At 39.2% G+C, this 23,107-nt stretch overlaps 1 protein-coding gene across 3 annotated transcripts in view; it reads left to right on the top strand.

The window, feature by feature from the left end:
- The window catches only part of syk (spleen tyrosine kinase), a 125,892-nt gene that overhangs the window by 63,390 nt on the left and 39,395 nt on the right, over window positions 1-23,107 (top strand). For all 3 annotated transcript variants that reach the window (XM_039759470.1, XM_039759469.1, XM_039759471.1), the window contains exons 3-5: window positions 1,488-1,648; window positions 15,611-15,749; window positions 21,766-21,847. In XM_039759470.1, coding sequence (XP_039615404.1) covers window positions 1,488-1,648; window positions 15,611-15,749; window positions 21,766-21,847 — 382 coding nt within the window. The remainder of the gene's footprint in view (window positions 1-1,487; window positions 1,649-15,610; window positions 15,750-21,765; window positions 21,848-23,107) is intronic.

Here is a 23,107-nt window from a genome sequence, read left to right on the forward strand (position 1 = left end):
CTCAGACTTGGGCGACGGTTCATCTTTCAGCAGGACAACGACCCTAAGCACACAGCCAAGATATCAAAGGAGTGGCTTCAGGACAACTCTGTGAATGTCCTTGAGTGGCCCAGCCAGAGCCCACCGACTCTTCCCATCCAACCTGATGGAGCTTGAGAGGTGCTGCAAAGAGGAATGGGCGAAACTGGCCAAGGATAGGTGTGCCAAGCTTGTGGCATCATATTCAAAAAGACTTGAGGATGTAATTGCTGCCAAAGGTGCATCGACAAAGTATTGAGCAAAGGCTGTGAATACTTATGTACATGTGATTTCTCAGTTTTTTATTTTTAATAAATTTGCAAAAACCTCAAGTAAACTTTTTTCACATTGTCATTATGAGGTGTTGTTTGTAAAATTCTGAAGAAAAAAATGAATTTAATCTATTTTGGAATAAGGCTGTAACATAACAAAATGTGGAAAAAGTGATGCGCTTTGAATACTTTCTGGATGCACTGTGTATATATATATATATATATATATATATATATATATATATATATATATATATATATATAAATACTGTATATATAATATATAAATATTATATATATATGCCATCTAATGGAATAAAACATACAATGCATTTTATTAGTATATAGGACAAACACCTTGGAATAGGTGTCTCGAGGATGTCATCCCTAAGTGAGTGTGTGGCAAGTGACATCGCAGGTATTGCAGACTGCAGTTCCACTGTCTTGAATTCATTTCAGTTTGATGTTACATCTGCATGATCTAGGTGCTAGACCAGTAGTCCACAATTTAACTAGATATACACAACTATGTGTGAAAAACTATGGGAAAGCCAAGAATCAAAACAATGAAATTTAAGCACTAAATTCAAATCAGGGAAGACATGTTCAAACCAACAATTCAAAACTGTATTTTGTGCTGCCGTCTGAGCAGGAATGTTGACTGCACAGACCAACAACTGCCAACCAGAGCCAGAAGAAGCAGCAGGCAGGCAACACAGCAGCTGTCTTCACCGTGCAGAACACCAGCCACAGTGCCATGCCTACCTTGTAAATTTATACCAGTGACACTCATAATGTCATGCATAAGAGTATTGCTGGCATTGGCAACCCAGTACAAAATACAAAAAAATAAAAATAAAAAGCATAAACTAAGTTAAATCACAAACATAAAAGTTACAAAAAGTATGAAAATAACATGATTGTACCCAAACCTAGCAATTGTACCAATTCCTAGCAATATGCAGATAGGTTTTCCTATTAATCTCTATTCAGAAAATGGTGTGTGTTTTCAAAACAGAAATAAGTGCGGCCTTTTTCAGGATGGCAATATCTAGTATGAAGGATCATTAGACATTTCAGCACTTTAGATTCCTAGAATTTCTAAATTTTTCCAGAATTTATTGTATATGTTTGTACATTATATATTCACCTAAACTATAACTATGACTATGAATGTTATGTTTTTTCTTAAACCAGGGTGATGCCCTTGAACATGCCATTATCAGTCAGAAGCCTCAGCTGGAGAAGTTAATTGCCACCACAGCACATGAGAAGATGCCTTGGTTTCATGGTGATATCTCCAGAGATGAATCAGAGTCCCGGCTTCTCCAAGGACAGAGGATCAATGGCAAATTCCTGTATGTAAAGCTGTTAATGCTACACTTAAACATAGTGCTTGGCACATTTTTCCATACATGCTTGCAAAAGCATACTCTCAATCAGCAGTATGTAGTGCATATTACCCTAAAGGAAATGCAGGAAAATGTTGATTTGGAAACAAGCATGCAACATCTATTTTAGCTGTTTTTGGTTACATTCAGGGCAACACAGTGGCGCAGTGGGTAGTGCTGCTGCCTCGCAGTAAGGAGACCTGGGGAGATTGCATATTCTTCCCGTGTCTGCATGGGTTTCCTCCCACAGTCCAAAGACATGCAGGTTAGGTGCATTGGTGATCCTAAATTGTCCCGTGTGTGTGGAGGGGTGTGCGTGCCCTGCAGCGGGCTGGCGCCCTGCCAGGGGTTTGTTTCCTGCCTTGCAACCTGTGATAGCTGGGAATGGCTCCAGCAGGCCCCCGTGACCCTGTAGTTAGGATATAGTGGGTTGGATAATGGATGGATGGATGGTTACGTTCGTCAAGCTTGTTCTGCTCATATCATAGTGAGGTTTAAAGCCCAAACCCTGAAGATATAATATTGGAATTGCTGTTATTCTTACAGTAAGCAGAGGTTCAGTGAATCAGATCTTTATTAACACAAATGTGTGAGAGTTCCAACAACAACAATTAAACTTGAAAACTCAACAAGAGTGTCTAAAAGGAAATAAACATGGCTTCAGAATGTTATGGGAAACGGAACAATTCAATGTCACGTGTGACTTTTGTTACATATTGCAGTCATTAAGTAAACGTAAGTTCAGAAGGTTGGGGCACAGTGGTGGTGCAATGGTTAGCATGGTTGCTTCACAGCTCCAGGGCCTTGTGTCCAGTTTAGGCCACTGTCTGTGTGAGTTTGAAAAATGTCCACATGTCTCAGGGTTTCTAGTCATTTGTGGGTTTTGAATTATTTTTTTACTTTTCCTAAGTTTTGAAAGTTTCTTCTTATTTGTTGTTTACATTCTCTTTTGCAGATTTGTTGGTGACATATGGACTTTGCATCCATTAGAATTGTCTCATTGCTATGATATTGGACATGCATCAGTTCATTATGTATTTAGTGTTATCACATTTAATACCTGAACTTCACCTCAAGAGTAAAGCAATACTCTGTAAAAATAAACAACAAAGTTTGCATTTGGTGAAGAACTACAGACTCATGGTCCAGCATCAGTTACAGTTTCTGTTTTCAGTTGAAACCTCTGACTCCTGATAATATAATAAAAATAAACTACTAGCTAAATAGTCTTGCTATACAAAGACATTTGAATTGGTGACACATAAGGGTTCGCTCCAGATATTCTAAATTAACTCAACATGGGTCCCATGGACTGGCACATGACCAGGATTTGTTCTGTCCTTACTTCTGATACTGCAGTTCCACGATTAGCTCCAGCTTTACAAAATCTTGTAAAGGTCAAAGCAGGTTTAAAAAAATGAAGAGATAATTACAAGATTACTACCTCACTGCTTCCTCACAGCTTAGATCACATTTTTGAACACAATAATCTGTCCAGCATAGTTGGCAGACACTTCCCTAGCCCTCAGGGGCTCTATAATGACCATTGCAGAATTATAATATATTCAAAACTAGTTCTGTTCCTTCTCCTTTAGCTTCAATGTTTTTTGCAGAGTTCAGTGAAGTTAACGAACATTTCTTTGATTTTGTGAAACTCGCAGCAAAGCAGACTCCATAGGGGTTTGCTTATCACTCCTAACTTTAGTAATCCTAAGCCAATGTCATATTATGTGACTTTTAGTCATGGGGTATGTCTGATTTGCCAACTGCTGTTGGTGATTGCATTACTGGACCATGTCAGGTTACACAAATGTAAATTGGTTTGCGTTTCTACTTTACCGACTGCATTGTGACCTTCCCGTCGTGCTCACCATTTTCTGTGACAGCTAATAATGTTCTTCCTGATGAAGCCAGCACGGTACAAAGGGTTAACATCTATGGCTAATTCAGCCACAACCTCGGCCCTTTTTTGTTTTTTCCATTCTGCTGTGGTATGTGAAACATGAGGCAGACAAGCTCCAGTTCTATTGTTGCGCTCCTTATGCCTCATTGCTGCCAGTATATGCATTAAACTTCCAGATGAGTGCTCGTTGGTTGTCAGCTCTCATGCACACCGAGCCACCACAACAACTAAAGACAAACTCAGACCTTTTTGATTTTATAAGAGCAAGTCGCAGACTAGTTGGACTGAGTCATTGGGCATGTCACATTAGGAGACTGAACTTATGGGGGGTACGCTGCAAACTACCTCCAACTTGCTAAAGATTATAGAAATGAATGAAGGATACCAGGAACTAAAAATTGCTAAAAGAAAAGTGAGATAATGTGCCTTTATCTGCAAGGAGTGAACTACATTCTTTTAATTTTTCTACAATTTTATTCTCCTATCCATTGTCATGATCATCACCCATCCACTGCAGGGTTACAGGTGCCGGAGCTATGCTGCATTTCACCAGCTCATTGCACAGCTATAAATCTAATTTTGATTGGACTGACAATAATTTGCTCCCCTAAAAAAATGTTAGTGTCAATCACCTAAGGAGGCCATTTTGTGAGACAGAGGTTTAAATGATCTGCACTAGATGCAGTTAGACATTTTCTGCTAGAAGAGATCATCCAGCAAACAATGACTGGAAGAAGTCCACATTCATCCCTTAGAAAATTACAGGAAATTAACCATTTATATTCAACTGCAGTCTGCAGATTCTGTAAGTGTAAAAATATTAGCAGTAAATATAAAATGAGAGAGAGAAATAGTCAAGATCAGGCCATCCTAGCTAAGTGAAGACCCCACCTCACCCCACCCAGCCCATTCCTAAATCTATAGATTTTATACATTTCATAAAAAAGGTTTCTGTGCCCATTGTGATAATCACAAGGACTTTGTCTGATTTGATATCACTAGCGGATTCTTAGTCCTGCCTTCCTGTTAGAGCTGGGCAGTATGACCAAAATTCTATATCACGGTATTTTTCTAAATTATCCCGGTTTCATGGTATTTTTTTCTCCATGAATGAGTGGATGTTAACCACATTTTACACTGCAATTACTGCAGTAGACTAGCTAAGAATAATCTATTCCACTGTCATGAACATTGTACATTGTGCAAAAAAAAACATTTTAATGTGCGCACAGGTATAAATACAGGTTTGAATGGCCCCATAAAGTGATAGTTTTCAAGGGGGAGGCACTAATGAAGAGAAGGAATAACATTGCATGACAGATGCAGTCAAAATATTAGGAAAATATCCAAAGGTGCTTGTCAAAAGTTGTATTGCACTGAAAATGTCTTAGAAAAAGAATAAATAGTAAATATGTTTTGTAAACCAACTACACTTTCTGTTAATGTTAACAATCTCTGTCCACTAACACATTAAAGTGACTTTTTAAACAACCTTACCATCATTAAACTGCATAATATTTAAACTAATAAATAATAAAAATAAAATAAATAATAGTGCAGCTTCCAGTAATAATACTACTGTATTACTTCAAAACTTCAAGCCCAGGTGCATTACACAGTATTCACCAAATAAAAATAAAATAAAACAGGTGCAACTTGGTGATGACATCTTTACCAACTGAACCATCATTTAGGCAAATTGCATTAATATGGACCTTGCTTCAAGCAAAGCTTTATACATAAATAATAAAACTGCAACTTGCATTTATAATGCTATTTGTGGTATAGCCCTACGGAATCGTACTAGTGCCATGGTGAAGAAAAAAAAATACGGACACGGGGAAGAAAAAAACAAACTATACATTGAGAACAAAGTCGACAGTCGACAAAGTTGACTTTATTCTCAACATTTCTACTTCCAATTTTGACGCTTATGTCGAGATTAAAGTTGATATTTCCACTTTATTCTCATAGTTTATTTTATAATTAAAGTAGAATGTCGTAAAGTAAACTTCATCCTAAAATCAATGTTTAATTTATTAGATTTTCACAAACCCTGTCATAAGTTAATGTAGCACATTAAATGCTTTGTGTTAAATGTTCCCCGTGCCACCACATGATTAATATATGCTTTAATGCATTTCATCATGAAAATTATATCAAGTATTTACCTTAGCATTCTAAATGTTCAGGAAGCAGGAATATCATGAAGTGAATGTATTCTGTGTGGCGATCGCTGCTGACGCATCCTCAGTACAAGAGGAAGTCAGTTTAAGAAGCACATGCCAATTTAACATAGCTCGGGGGAACACAACACAAAGCATTTAATGTGCTATATAATTTATGATGGGGTTTGAGAAAATCTAGTAAATTAAATATTCATTTTATGATGAAGTTTAGTTTACGATGTCGACTTTAATCTTGATGTAAATGGCGAGAATAAAGTGGAAATGTCGAGAATAAAGTCAACATGTCGTCACACTATTACACAGTACCCAGGTACATTACACTGTATTGTAAAAAAAAAAAAACAAGTACAACTTGGCGTGCAGTATTATCCAGTAGTATTGAAACAGCATTCACACATTTGAACATAATGGTCCACATCCGACCTTTTAAAACCAAAGTATCTCCAGGCAACGGACGTGACTCCTTTTTTTCAGCAAAAGTTCTTCTGTGTCATCATGTTCAACTTTATCGTCAGCTTCAGTTTCGGAATGTTCTCTGTCCATTTTCATCCCGCAATACATATACAGTACTACCGCATGTACTCCGTTGCATGCCTATTTAGCCGTGTAGCAGTGAAAAAGAGCCCCCACGCAACACCTCCACTAATGCATGTGATGAGCGGTGTAGCAGTGAAAAAGGTCCCCCCTTGAACAGTTTCCTGCTGCGCCACAGTCCGTATGTTGTTTAGGCAATTTAAACCGGTGTTGCAGTATAAGAAAAATCCATACCATAACAAAAATAAAAAATGGTTTTCGTTATGAACCAACACCTAGTACTGTTTCCCATGCCTTCCTGTTGATTATTCACATTTGCATAACCCTGTCTACATGCAAAGTAATATGTCATTAAAAAAATGAATTCATAAAATAAAAATGACAGTAGAAATAGAATCCAGGTCTTCCTTTTTGTGGTGCATTTCAACAGATATATTAATAAGCCACTAAGTGTTACTAAGCAAAATGCATGGATAGAAATCTTTTCCCCTGTAGTTTATTGGTAAAGCAAATTAGTGACAATAAATTTGTACTTTTATTTCTTATAATTGTTTGTATTAGTTTTATAAATTAAATCTTAGTTGACAAATTAAACATCAGTCATACACACAATACAGCAACTTATTCGGTTAAGAACACCAATGTCAAAAACAATGGCACTTTTAAAGTTTACTTTAGTCCTTTCCGTGAATTTTGTTAGAAACCTTTAAAAAGTCAGGCAGTGAAGTCTCACTAATGTACAGAAAAGCAAGCCAACTTAATTCTTAACTCAAACTCAAAATAACAAGACCTAAAACTTTCTAAATGCTTTGACAAACATATAAGAGAAAAACATTAAGTTAGTTACGGTATATTTATAAATAACATGCAAATACATTATTCTTGTTTTGGATGAACACCTTCTTTCATGCACTGCATTAGTCAGAATCTTTCTATTTTTCAATATCAGTATACAAGCAGTAAAAATAAGCATGCTTTACTGGGTAAAACAAGTATATTTAATTGTATTTATTAATAGCTTTTCCGTACAGCATATAACTCTTGCACATTTCTTTTTTTTTGACACTGCACTAGGTGTTTGCGTTCATTTCCAAAATGAAGCGTTATAATGTGCAGTGAGTTAGAGCCAAGGAGATGTCCTGTTGGCCCCCAGTCAAAGTGGGCACAATTACAATTACAATGACCAATTACCACAAAATTGTTGTCTTTAGCTTACCTTCAATACTAATACCAAGAAGAGAGCAGTCAGTCACAATGCACTTTCAAATGTGATGGGTCTTCGATATTTTTATTTCACATAACTTGAATGTCATTTTTTATGCTTTATCTATATATTTAATAAGTAGTTGCTCCAACAAACATCCACGTAAAATAATTTTGAAGTTGACCTACTGCTAATCACTCTGAAACAGTTTACTGAGTGGGAAAAAGTGTGTTTATAATCTATCTATCCATCCATCCATTTTCTAACCCGCTGAATCCGAATACAGGGTCACGGGGGTCTGCTGGAGCCAATCCCAGCCAACACAGGGCACAAGGCAGGAACCAATCCCAGGCAGGGTGCCAACCCACCACAGGACACACACAAACACAATTTAGAATCGCCAATCCACCTAACCTGCATGTCTTTGGATTGTGGGAGGAAACCGGAGCGCCCGGAGGAAACCCACGCAGACACGGAGAGAACATGCAAACTCCACGCAGGGAGGACCCTGGAAGCAAACCCGGGTCTCCTAACTGCGAGGCAGCAACGCTACCACTGCGCCACCGTGCCGACCATCTATCTATCTATCTATCTATCTATCTATCTATCTATCTATCTATCTATCTATCTATCTATCTATCTATCTATCATATTGTGCCTTTCATATCTGTCTATCTAACTATTCACAAGCAGTGAAATCAGAAGGTGTTCAGACCCGTTTATTTTATTGTTTTGTAGATTTTAAATGAATGAATAAAAATGACATTTTCTTCATTCAATAATCCATAATGACAAAGTCAAGAAATGGTTTTAGAAAAGTTTGCAAATTTATTGAAAATTAGAAACTGAAATATCTTATTCCTTTCTGTATTAAGATTCAGTACTGTCTAGAAGCTCCTTTGTCAGCAATTTCAGCTTTGAGTCTGCTTTGATAAGTCTTTACAAGTCTTGTATTTGTGCACTTTATCCCTTTCTTTCAGGTTCATCCTTTCAAGATCCATTAGATGGGATAGGAAGTGTCTGCAAACTGTCATTTTCAGGTCTCTTTGCAAGTGTTTTTGAGGGGTTTAAGTCTGGGCTTTGGCGGGACACTCAAGGACACTCAAGGACACTGAAGCCACTCCGGCATTGTCTTGGCTGTGTGCTTTGCGTCATTATGGTGCTAAAAGCTGAAGTGTTGCCTCAATCTGGGTAGATGTGCAGTCCGGAGCAGGTTTTCTTCAAGAACCTCTCTGTACTTGACTGCATTGATTCTTTCCTCAATTGTCCTTGCCACTGAGAAACACCCCCGTAGCATGATGCTGCCACCACCAGGTCTCATGGTACAGATGGGATTAGGCAGGTAGTTAGCATGTCTGATTTTTGCCAGACATAGTGCTTGGAGATCTACCCCAAAAGTTCAATTTGTGTCTCATCAGACAAGAGAATGTTTTTTGTCATGATGTCAGAGTCCTTTAAATGACCTTTAGCAAGCTTCAATTGGGAGTTACCCACTGTTCCATAAATACTTGATTGATGGAGTATTGTTGAGATGGCTGTCCTTCCGATAGGCTCACCCACCTTAACAGATGTTGTCTAACACTTTGTTTGCATGACAAGAAGGCTGTTCTTGCCTGGTAACTCAGTTTGGCCAGGGGGGCAACTCTAGGAATAGTTCTAATAGTTCCAGACTTCTGCCATTTAATATTTATTGAGGCCATTGTACTCCTGGGAACACTCAAAGCTTTAAAATGGTTTTATACCCTTGCCCTGATCTATGACTCACCACAGTTTTATCATGGAAGTCTGCTGAAAGCTCCTTGGACTTGGCGTTTGTCCTGATATGTAGTTTGAATTATGGGACTTTATATACATAGGTGTGTGCCTGTCTAAATGATGTCCAATCACTTCAGTCTTCCGCAGGTGGACTCCAAGCAAGTTCTTGACACATCTCAAAGGGAATTAAAGCAATTCAGGTGCCATGAGCACAATTTAGGATGCCAAAGCAAAGAGTCTACATACTTATATAAACAAGAGATTTTAGTTTTTTGTTTTTAATAACCTTGCAAACCTTTCTAAAAATATGTTTTAACTTTGTCATTATGGGTTATTGATTATATATTGATGAAGACAAATGACACAGTAAATATATATCTATGCAGTATCTAGCACTAGAGGTTCTGATCCACCTCTTGAACCCTCAGGTACCACTTCAAACATCAAGTAAAAGTCCAAGACTCTTATTTTTTTATACCACAGTGCACCAAGCACCTTCCCCTCTACACTATTCATACAGTAATTAAGCAACAATCAAACAAACCTCCTCTCTCAGACACTTAGCTACCCTTCCTCCCAGCTCAGCTCCCTGTCTGGGTTTTCCCAGAGTCCTTTATACTCCCTGACCCGGAGGTGTTCCGGCCCAACAGTCCACAAGTCCTTACTCCTTCTGGGTCAGGGTAAATAGTCCGTATCTTCACCCCAGAAGCACGTTGTTTCTTCCTGTCGTGGGATTATGACGCACTTCCGGGTTATAGGGCATATATGAGTCCACGGGCCTCCCGACAGTGACTCCCAGTGGTCCCCAAGATATCCAACAGGGCTGTGCATAAAAAGTATATAGTCCATGAGGCCCTGCTGGAATTCGGGGCCCGTCCATGCTGTCGGGAGAACTCTGAAGAATATATATATCAGTAAGGAGTCCTCAGGCTCAGACACCAGGGGCCGCAGTGATTGCAGGTTTTTGTTCCAACCCAGATTCTTAATTAGAAGTTAATCTTGCTAGTAGCAAGAATTATTATTTAATTCTAAACCTTTGATTATGCCATGTCAGGTCATTCTTCACTTCTTTCTCTTGCCTTTCTTTTCAAATGAAAGACAGATAGTGAGCTTCTAGTTTCTTTTTCTTTTCCATCTTTTTGTTAACTGGAAGCTGGAAAAGAAAACAACAAGCAATTATCAGTGAATATAGCTGTTTAAAACTAAAAGAAGCAATTATGGGTTGAGAATCTTGTCAAAGGAGTTAACTAAAATGAAGCACAAAAATGTTATTTCAGCAGTAATTGCTTCCGTTGAAATAAATGGCATTGAATTTAGTAACTGGGTTGGTGCAAAAGCCTGCAGCCACTGAGACGCTGCAAGACTAAACCTGAGGATTGAGCTGTATATACGCCAATAGGATGGCATGACAGCATAGTAACCTTGTCCAAACCCTGCCATTACTTAAAAGAAGGTAAATTAAGTCCAGTGTGAGATGACAGTTCTTTATTTTTGTTCTATTCCTTTAAACACATTAGGGATTTTCCCTCTGCTCATCTGTTCATGTGTTTTTGACTTAGATAAACGTATTTATTTGAACATTTATTGAAGCACTCTGGAACTTTATTCTGTGTGACCCCTGCTGTTGTTGCCTTTTCACCATGTAAATGAAACATAAATTGTTACAAAGCTCAAAATAAAACAAATGATGCCTAGGTCTTCATTACTTGTTAGTATCACAGCTCATTGTTTATATATTGCAACAGTACTTTAACGGCATTTTTATAACAATATCTATTTTTTATTTAACACGTTTGATCTAAAATGTCTTTCAAACCAAATCACATAGTAAAATGAATTCCCTCTTGTTCCCAGCCTGTCAGTGAAGGATCATTTGGGCGCTGCCCTAACCCACTAATAAAGTCGAGTACCCCTCTGCCAGTCCAGCTTTATCTGACGCTCATACTGAGCATTAAAACCAAGTCAGAAGTCAGAGCAGGAGCAGCAAGTGCAGAAGCCACAGCCCAGTACTGCCTGCAGAGATTCTGCATGTTCTCCCCATCTCTCTGTGCCTTTCTTCTGCATTCTTTGGTTACGCCTCATATCTCAGTGAGGTGTAGGGTAGGCTGAGTGACAACTGTATGCTGCCCCTGTCCCAGTACGAGTCAATATATGTGTCTGGATGAATGTTCGACTTTATGTGATGACCTGACTCACTGATGCTGCCAGAATGAGCATCACTGATCCTCATTATTCTGAGCTGGATTAAGCAAAAGAAAACAACTGAGTGGATACATTGTGCTAAGTCTGATATGTTGTCATCTAAGATAACTACTGCAAGTGGCATCACTTTCAATGCAAATTCTGCCAGTAACTTCAACTTGATGTTTTCACAGATGACTCGTTGATTGTTAAATGTCTTGCTAAAGCATATTTACTTTCTGGCTTATTCTCTCATGTCTTTTCTATTTGGGTGAGTTCAGAATGGATGATTGTTCACCTTTTTAGTTTAATGCCCTTTCCACCTTGCATTATGTGATCCCTTCATGCTTAATCCACTTATAGGTCTATGGTGCTTATCTTGGTGGCATCAGGTGCAGACCAACCCTAGCTGTGGCACTATTGCAGGATTCACTCACTTGTGAGATCTGGGATGTGAAGGAAAGACAAAAGACCAAGAGAAAGCCCGTATATGAAGACAATGACTGGGCTGGAAAGTGATCTCTGATCCTTGATGATCTGAGACAATCACTGTTCCATAATGCCGCTCCTACATTATTATTCAACTTACATTAAAAGAATTAGTGAAAGAATTAGAATACCAACCTCAGATGTCAACCCAACCCTAAACATTCAAACAGCATTCTAAATTAGTATTTACTAGTTCATTAATTGGTCCTATGGTTTCTACTGAATTATTTTATTTTTTATTTTGTGCTATTCTAAATTAACAATTTCCTCTGTCATATTTTTTTTTCAAATGTAAGAAACAATGCAGAAAGATAATATCATAGCTGAGATACAGAGCACAAAGCTCTACTGAAAAACCCTGGTGCAGATCTGACTAATTTTAGTAATTTTCATCCTATTTCCAATCTACCCTTCATTTCCAAAATTTTTTAAAAAATAGTGGCTATTCAACTTCATTCTCATTTATCTCAAAATAATCTATATGAACAGTTCCAGTCTGGTTTTCATCCCCTCCACAGTACAGAAACTGCACTTATAAAATTACTAAATGACCTCCTTATGGCAGCTGATTCAGGTTTAATTACTTTTCTCATCCTTCTTGATCTGAGTGCAGCCTTTGATACTATTTGTCACACTACTCTTCTCAATAGATTATCTTTGATTGGCATTACCCACACACCACTAGACTGGTTCAGATCCTACCTCTCAGCCCCCACTCAGTTTGTTCACCTTACAACTTTCACATCCCAAATTACCTTCCACTGTTATGCTGATGACATCCAGCTCTCTCTCACTAGCAATCCTACTGCTTCCTTTCCACCCTCCTCACTTACTAATTGCATAGCAGAAATCAAATCCTGATTTTCTTCAAACTTTCTTAAATTAAATAGTGACAAAACTGAGGCTCTCCTCACTGGTACAAAATCAACATTATCCAAAACTGATCATTTTTCATTTGTTATTGATAATTCCTCTGTCTCCCCTTCCCCACAGTTTAAGAAGTCTGGGTGTCGTCCTTGACAGTACTTTATCTTTTCAGTCCCACATCAATAACATCTCCAGGTCTGCATATTTCTACCTGCATAACATTAATCGTATTCGCTAGCGCCCTGCCCAGGGTTTGTTTCCTGCCTTGTGGCCTGTGTTGGCTGGAATTGGCTCCAGCAGACCCCCGTGACCCTGTAGTTAGGATATAGCGGGTTGGATAATGGATGGATCGATGATTTTAACTTATGTATTTTACTTTTGTTTATAATCTGTGTTTTGTCTATTGTTCAGTGTCCTTGAGTGTTTAGAAAGGCGCCTACAAATAAATAAAATGTATTGTCATTAAAGTGATCAGCAGCCCCAACCAGATCATATATAATCTGATCAATTAAATGAAGGGGGCCCATTTACATGGATGTGCAGAGATGGATCGGGTTCACTTTCCTGTGCATTTTTTGTTTCAAAATGAATTGTACTTGTCGTATGAAATTAAAGATGTTGGTGCTTTTTAAGCGTCTGCTGCTGAAACGGGCTCTTTGTGGTTTCCGCAGAGACATTGTGCACACCGACTTCCTCAAGTGACCAGTCGCACGCACACTAAGAGACCCTCATTGACACTGAAACCCACCTTTACTGCTGTGTTTTACCATAAGCGTTTGCTCTTCTAGTTTCTCTTCTCAGATGGTTTTTGTTCACAGCAGATGGTTCACTCATTGCATGTTTTAGAAACTTCAGTATTTACAGAGCACTTAAAGCATGACACCTACAAACATTTTACTTAGTAAGTACAGTAGATGGGCTACAAAATGGCACAGTAATGAATGAAGTTGCTTTCCTGCTCCACCAGCATTGGTTCATTTCCAGCCTGGTGGCTGTCAGTGTGGAGTTTTCATGTTCTCCCTGTGTCCACCCTCTCTGATCTCCAACCACATCCCAAAAACATAACTTAACTGGCCACTCTCAGTCAGCATGAATGTGCTCTTTTATGTTCTGGTGTGACTTGAAGTCTGTAGTGCCATGAAACTGAAATTAAAGGTGACTTAAAATAAATTAAATTTGAATATAAAAAGTACAATTTTGTATGAAAATAACAGACAACCATAGAAATAAAGCTATATCTTGTTTACTTGCTGTACTATCAATCTAATACAGGTTGAAATCTAAGTAATCAACATAGAACTCACTGTTAACATTTGCAGTGCACTAACTATTAGAATGTATTTTGTAATGCAGGTAGTAATAAAATACGTTGCAATTGTCATTCCAACAGATGATGCATTACAAACATTTGTTGTACTAAAATGCATTACTACAAATGCTTGTGATGTGCCGTCAGTTTGAATGACAAATGCAGTGCATTTTTTAATAGAAATGTTTGTGATGCACCATTTGTTGGAATGACAGACAGAGCAACTGGGCAGACATACAGATACAAATACACTTATTTTATTAAGGTGGATTAGATTTTATAACATATACCACATTCTTTAATGCACTTTGTAGATTAGAAGTCTTGAATGATTGTTGTAGCCTCCAGGTGTACAGACAGACAAGCACAGAAAAGCCACAACCCAACCCACATCCTTCTAATAAATACACACATACAATAAACCAGACTAAGCATATATAAGCACACAAGCTACTGGACACACACATAAACACATCAATATGTGAATACGTTACACAGACAAATTACACATAAATGCATACTGTCACACACTTACACGATTTAACACAATAAGCACATGTGCAGTGACACACAGGCACGCTTGCACAGACAAGTGGCACCCAAACACATACATTCATGCACATGTGCCCACTCTAATGTTAAATATGCAGATGTGTATAAACCCAACTAATTAAAATTATGTTGCCAGAAATAAGCTGCACACAAACACAGTGTCACAGGCCTCAAATCTTGCTAGGCTCAGGTATAAAGGTCAGCCTTTTATTGTTGCGTAAAGGAATATGCGCTTCTGCACACACAATTAAGGGATGTGGGAAGATGACAGGTAAGGCCTGAAAAATCAATACAACTGAGTAAAGCTTGGAAAAATGCATTGATTTTCAAACATCATAATGCACTAATGATGGAATAATTAGTGGCTGCAAATTTTTCTGGTTTGTTTGTGTGTGTAAATGTGTCTTGTGATGCCATGATATCCGATTCATGACTCCCTCCTGCCTTTTACCCTCGGACTTCTTGGATAGGCTCTAGATTACCACAAATTTATAAAGGGACATTAAATAATAATGCTATAATGTATTAATGTGAGAACATTCTCTGTGGAATTCTAGGCTTTACTCCTCAAAAGAAAGGGAAGGTAAGCTGGTAAAGGGCATGTAGCTCCAGATGTCAGCAAACAAGATACTTGGGCATCTTAACTATTGGCCATCCAAACTCACTCTAAGCAATATTCTCCCCTTTGTATTCTACCTTAGGTTGTTATGTTTTATTTAAAGAATATTGGTGAACACAATTACACTGTGTTACAAGACAACCAAGTTACAAATAAAGCCTTCCTATGATTAACTGGAATGAGAAAAAAGAGACAGCTGCTAGTTTCTGTTTCAGTGTGTAATGTACAGTATGTCTGTTTCACACACCTTCTGCTTCAGTTAAAATACCTGAAACTGAAACACTTTCTGCTGTATAGTGATGCATTTTCATGATTACCTTCTTCTAGACTGCGGCAGAGGGACTCCAATGGATCTTTTGCACTTGGTCTAATACATGAAGGAAAGGTCTTGCACTATCGGATTGACAAGGACAAAACTGGCAAGCTCTCTATTCCAGATGGGAAAAAGTTTGACACACTTTGGCAGGTACAGTAATTTCAGCCCACATTTACTTTTGTATATTGTGTATATTACTTTACAGTTACTGACATTAAATTTCATTTACCACAAATCTGCCCACGTCTGTATGCTATCCTAGTCCTTCTGTCCTCCTGCCAATCCACCTATCTTGGTATCATCTGCTAACTTAAGCAGCTTGTTCATTATATTTCTATCCAAATCATATATATATGTTAAAAATAGCAGCGGCCCCAACACTGACCCCTGCTGGACACCACTCTTAACATCGGCCAGTTCTGATGAGGTTCCTCGCACCATCACCCTCCGCTTCCTGTGTCTGAGCCAATTCTGCACCCATCTACAAACACCACCCTGAACTCCCACTTCGTTTAACTTGATGCCCAACCTGTCATGTGGCACCTTATCAAATGCATTCTAAAAGTCCAGATAAATAATATCATATGCTCTACTTTCTTAAACTACTTTTATTGCTTCCTCATAGAATTCCAGCATGTCACTAAAACACGAACTCCCTCTTCTGAACCCTTGCTGACTGTTCAGAGAAACTCCTGTCCTTGCCATGTGTTGCTAAATCTTATCCTTAATAATTCTTTCCATTAATTTTCCTGTGATGCATGTTAAGCTTACTGGCCTATAGTTGCTTGGATCTGCCCTGTCACCCTTTTTATATAATGGGATGATATTTGCTGTTTTCCAGTCCTTCAGAATCTCTCCAGTGCGCAGTGACTTCCTAAAAAGATGTGTCATGGGTTTATATATGTACTCACTAGCCTCCTTAAGAACTTGAGAGTAAATATTATCTGATCCTGGTGATTTGTTTGGTTTCATCTTATTTAATCTGAGCAGCACTTTTCCCTCTACAATTTCCAAATCCCTCAGTACCTTCTTAGTAGTCCCTGTTACCACTCTGAGGTTATCCACTTCCTCACTTGTGAAGACCTCAGAAAAATGTTAGTTTAGGGAATCTGCTATTTCACTGTCTGTGTCTTTTACTTCCCCATTGCTATTTCTGATGCACTTGACCTCCTCTTTGACTGTTCTTTTACTACTAAAATACTGAAAGAATCTTTTAGGATTATGGGCATCTCACCATCTAGAGTGCCAAATATCATTAAAAAAAATCTGTAATGGATATCATGACATGAACTCTAGAATACTTTTGTCAGTTAACACATTCACTGCTGGATCCACAGATGCAAGTTATGTCTTTATTATGCAAAGCAGAAGCCATACATCAACTCTGAGCAGAAGAACTTTGTCTCATCTGAGATGGAAAGCAACACAGTGTAATTGTGTTTTGTGATCTGACAATTCAAGATTTAAAATAGCTTCTGAGCAAAAGAGGAAGAAAAGAATGGCTGTTAACATCTAAGCTGTTATGAGCATCAAGTCAAAAAGCCAGCAGCTGTCAAGGTATCGGGGTGTGTCAGTGCCACTGGCATGGATAGTCTGCATATATGTGAGGGCACTATTAATGCAGAAAGATATGTACAAATTTTGGGGAAGGATATACTGCCATCCATATGCCGAGGTTGCAAGCACCCAAAAAGAGATATCCAAAAGAGAATCCCCGTTTTAGATCAGTGCAATTGGATCTGTAACTGAAATCGATGAAGGAGAATAGGGGCTGGGGGGGGGATCTACACCCTGATGATCGCATATGAAATCAATGAGCAGAGTCAGGAAGGGAGGGTGGCGGGCATGCATCTCTGAAATAGGGGGGCCACAGTCCCTAGAGCCAGGGGCATTATTGGGTTTGGCACTCCCCGAAATATATTTTATGACAGCATTAACTGATGAAATTATGATATCTGTACTTTCTCATCCCAGTCTCTGAAGTTAGTTCTGGATGCACCCTTCTCTGAGCTCAAAAGGTACTGTGGGACTAAAAGAAAGCAGAAGTAGCTAATATCAGGATCTGTAAGTAAACAACTGTCTTGTAGCAATAAATAGTTAATAAGTAACAGAAACATTGATTTCTAAGTTTAAAAAAATGCTGTGGCTGACTTCAAAGCAATAAAGGGGAAGGCTCAGTGGTGGGTAGGTAAGCAGCCAGCACGACAGGCACAAGGGGCTGTAGAAGCAGATAAGATAGTAAGAAATGATCTAACAGCAGATATTCACTAAGCAAGTTATACTTATTTAAGATTGAACAGCTCTTAGCAGTCCGGAAGTAGAGCAGTTAAACGAGCGACAGCGTAAGGGTTCATTAATCTGGACAAACAGTGCAAGTGGGGGACTTTTAAATAAGGAATAACAGGAACACAAAGTTAGGACAATAGACAGAGAAAAGTATAGTTAACCTCATAGAAGGACAAACAGCACACAGTTGAGAGGGTGAATGGTACAGGGTCTTAAGGGTCCAGAAGGTGTAAAATAGCTGTATTAGTTCTGTAATGTAATTTTGTTGGCTTAAATTGTTAAGGTTTACTATTTAAGTTAAATCATTTAACTTTAATTTAAAAAAAGGAAAAAGTTAAGACAGTTTTAGTAATCCTAAATCAAATTTTAATAATGAGGCCAGTGCAATGCAAGTCCTGTTGGTTGTTGGACTTTTAAGATGATGGCTTGAATGAACCAGCCATCTATGAGGGTTACATCTGCAGGAGATGCCAGCTGATCCAGCACCTCGAGCTCAGGGTCACTGAACTGGAGTAGGAGTTGGCTGGTCTGTGTTGTACCAGAGAATTGGTGGACCTGGCACAGGTGTATTTTAGAGAAATAGTGTGCACCCCCAAAGTGCTGCGGGAGGAGATTCCAGACAAGACATGTAGAGATTGGTAGTCACGGTCACAAGGTGCAAAATAAAGGGTGCACACTGTCCCAGGTTATCAATCCCAGAATTGGAAATGTCAAACCATTTTCAGGTCCTTGCAGAGCTGGACGGTGTCTCTGATGTTTCTGAGGTGGTAGGCAGGGATGAGGAGCCCCAGTGGGCCACCTTAAAACTAGTTCCCAAAAAGAGAGAGGTGGTGATAGTTGGGGGTTCAGTCATTAGGGGGATTGAAGCACAGACAGAGAGTCTTGGATGGTGTGTTGCCTTCCAGGTGCACAGGTGGGGGAACTCCCTGCAAGGGTGGATAGGCTCTTGGCCAGAGCGGGGGTGGATGCAGTTGTCATTGAACATGTTGGCACAAATGACATACAGTACATTAAGGTAGTCAGTCAGTTCTGTGATCCAAATTCAAAGAGTTAGGTGCCAAGGTGAGAAACAGAACTGACAACGTAGACTTCTCTGAAATTCAGTACAGGTAAGACTGAGGAAATTAGAAGGCTTATTGCGTGGCTCAAATCTTGGTGCAGGGTAGAAGGGTACAGGTTTATGGGGCATTGGGACTTCTGTTGTAACAGATGGGACCTGTTCTGACGTGATGGGTTACATCTGAACTGGAGGGACACCAATGTATTGGGGAGGCGTATAAGTAGGCTAGTCGAGGATTGCTTAAACTAGGGAAAGGGGGGGACAGGGAATTTCGGACAAGCCAGGTTTAGAGTTAAACATGGAGGAACAAACAATAGTGCAAAAATAAAAATAAGTAGTAATATAAATTCTAACCCAAAATTTAAATGTGAAAGGAGAAACATTAAAAATAGCTTGCCTTAATGCTAGATTTATCAAAAGCAAGGTAAGTGAGTTGGAGTTGTAAGTAGCAGAGCATAATAATGATATTATAGCAATAACGGAAACCTGGCTAAATAATAAAGATGGGGATGAGTGTAACATAGAGGGATACACATTTTTAAGAAGGATAGACAGAACAGAAAAGAAGGTGGGGTTGCTGTTTATACCAAACAGAATTTAAATGTAGGACGATGAGCCCCATCTTAGTGAGGACATGTGGCTTCACCTGGAAAGCATTAGGGAAAGAGGCCTTATTCTGGGAGTAGGTGATAGACCACCCAATGCAGACAGTAATTTCAACACACATCCATCCATCCATTATCCAACCCGCCATATCCTAACTACAGGGTCACGGGTGTCTGCTGGAGCCAAATTACAACCAACACAGGGAGCAAGGCAGGAAACAAACCCTGGGCAGGGCGCCAGCCCACCGCAGGGTGCACACACACACACACCAAGCACACACTAGAGGCAATCTTTTTAGTAATATTAAAAAGGCAAGTTTACAGGGGGATATAATAGTCATGGGAGACTTAATCCAAATTTTAACTGGGATAACCCTTCAAATGGCGGAGCACAAGAGCAGGAGTTTTTAGAAGTAATCAGTGACTGTTTTTTAACACAGTATGTTAAAGCACCAACATGGGTGAAGCCTGTCTGGATTTAGTATTTTGTAATAATCAAGATAGAATTGAGGGTGTAGAAGTGATTGAACCACTAGGGTCAAGTGACCATAATGTAATACAATTCTCAGTATTATGTAAGAGTGTGGATACAAAGACTAAAATTGATAAGTTTAACTTTGGTAGAGCAAATTTTGAGCAGATGCGACAATGTCTAAGTAGGATAGACTAAGATAAGCTTTAGGTGTGGAGACAGTTGAGGAGCAGTAGAACAGGTTTGCAGAACAGGTACATACAGTACCTAAAGTTGGAATTAATAGGAAATTTTAAAAACTCTGCAGTGGGTTAATAAAGAGTTAAAAAAGAAGCTGCAAAGAAAAGAAACAGCTATATAAGGCATATAAGACTAATAACTCCAAAGTAAATTGTAGGGCATATGTGAACATGAGGGCAACCGTTAAGAAGGATATTAGGGAGGCTAAAAGACAGTTGGAGAGGAATACAGCAGATAAGGTGAAAGACAACCCTACTGATCTGTCTTTGAGCAATGTTCTTCTCGAAGTCCTGGATGATTCACTGATTCATCTGTTGTCAAACTAGCAAGCCTCAAACCATCCCTGCACCTTTTTGGATGCTCCAAATATACCAGAACACGGTTCCTCACCTTTTGTATCACCATGTCATTTCTACTTGTCACATTGTCATTAGTCCTAAGCTATCCCTTTTCCAACTTTTTTAAAACATGTTGCAGATATTAGAATAAACATATGTCTTCAACAAATTTGATAAAATATGAAATACAATGAATATGAAACTTTATACCATTTTGTTTGAATACAAGCACATTTACAAATGGCTCCTTTTTGGTTTTATTGGCATTTTCAAGACTGTTCATAAATAATAATAAAAAAACTGTAAAATAATAATAATTTAAAAAAAAATCTAAAGTGTGAGCCCTGATTGGAGTATTAGAAAGGCACCAACCCTTAATGCACCCACATATTTGCATCTCATTTATGATGTGCCAGTTTAGATTCACCAATCTACCTAACCCACACATCTGGGAGGAAACCTAAATGCAGGGAGAAGATCCACACAGAAACAAAGATGCCTACAGGCTCCACTCAAATAAGTGCCTGGATAAACTGATGTTTCCCTGCATGTTACGTCTTTAATCACTAAATGAAAAAAAAAAATGGGTATGTAGGAACATCTCTCTATTTTAAAAAAAAAATCTTGGAAGACTTGGAAGGAGACAATACGTGATCTTCTTGGAAGACAATGTGACGTCCCTCGAGAGACACTTTAACGTCCCGCGAGTCAAGACAGTGAGACAAAAGGACAGCTGCTGTACAGGCTTTTAAATGATTGGCGCACAGCATGACAAGCAGAACACGCAGCTCAGCAGCAGGAGCTGATCAGACCGCATTTCCTCAGCGTGCGTTCAGCACCCAGCCCCCTTGACAATGCCAGCGGCAGAGACGCGAAGTGGCTGGAGCGTAGCACACCTGAAGAGGGGGTGGGATTAGGTGGGCAAGTGAAGTGCGCAGGGGGCAAAGTCCCCTAGTTTGTTAAAAATAAAACAAATTGTATGTTCAGTATATTTAGCAGGATTGCTAAAAGTCTTACTTTAGGAACGTTTAACTTGGTGTAGAATATCCTGCTTTGATATAGTTGTGTATCTTATCTGGCTTTTTCTATTGTGAATTTAGTTATCATTTCCATTTTTGTCATGCAGTCTTAGTCACTTTGTGTTGAATCTCTTTTCTTTATCCAGCTGGTGGAGCACTATTCATACAAGCCTGACGGACTGCTAAGAGTTCTGACTGAGGCTTGTCCTCGGCCTGACTTGGAAATGGGTAAGTCTGAAGAACGTGGAAATCTCTAGTGAAGCCCCTGCCCACACAGCAGTATGACTGGCTGCAGCCTGCAGTGAAGTGCGTGTCGACTCAGTTTTGACCCCTATCATGCTGTTGAAGACTCAGCCTCACCTCCAGCCACATTTTACCTTGTTTGATCCTCTTGGCTTATCTCCTTGCCATGCTTAAGTGTAGAATATTCACGGGTGCTTGAAGGTAGGGAGCAACTGAAATTAAACTGTAAGGTTAGAAACAGTGTGATTTAGACACTGCTGTAGGACGTTATGTACAGTATATGATATGTGGAGAACAGTGCTGAATGAATCAATTCATGCAACATTTAATTCACAGAGAAACTCAGTGTTTAACTTCACAAAAAAAAATTGTGAAATGAATTGCATTTTGGGTCATTCCACAAGAAGATGAGCATTTACTTTCTTGAAAACATATCTGTGTTTCTGAACTAAAGCAGTTCTGCAGATAACACTGGATTAAAACTCTTCCACAGTGATGTGGCAGACTGATAGTGAATTACAGGAGGACTGTGGTTGCAGTAATTACAGCTTAAGGTGGTCAGTCAGTCATCTTCCAACTCGCTATATCCTAACACAGGGTCACGGGGTCTGCTGTGGCCAATCGCAGCCAGCACAAGGCACAAGTCAGAAACAAACCATCGGGCAGGGCGCCAGCCCACCGCAGGGCACACACCCACACCAAGCACATTTAGGATCGCCAATGCACCTAACCTGCATGTCTTTGGACTGTGGGAGGAAACCCACGCAGACACGGGGAGAACATGCAGGGAGGACCCAGGAAGTGAACCCAGGTCTCCTAACTGTGAGGCAGCAGCACTACCACTGTGCCACCATGGTGCAATCTCTTATTAAGTGTAAGGGGGCTATTGGTTTTTCATATAGTGCTAGTTAGTATTAAATAGCTTTAATCATCTAATAGATTACATTAGTAAAACAAAATTGTGATTTGTTCACTCGGGTGCCCTTTATCTAATATGATTTTGGTTGAAACCTTCCATTTCAAACAGTTGCAATGACAGAGGAAATCAGGAAAGGGGCAAATACTTTTTCAAAGCACTGTTACAAATACCCAAGACCTCATTTGTGGCTTCCTACTACTGGCACAGTGAAAAATGGACGGCAGAAAAGAAATTAAAAATAGCATAAATTGTGTGCCCTGCGGTGGGCTGGCGCCCTGTCCAGGGTTTGTTTCCTGCCTTGCCTCCTTTGTTGGCTGGGATTGGCT

The sequence above is a fragment of the Polypterus senegalus genome, chromosome 7 (genome assembly GCF_016835505.1).
Source record: "Polypterus senegalus isolate Bchr_013 chromosome 7, ASM1683550v1, whole genome shotgun sequence".
Lineage (NCBI taxonomy): Eukaryota > Metazoa > Chordata > Cladistia > Polypteriformes > Polypteridae > Polypterus > Polypterus senegalus.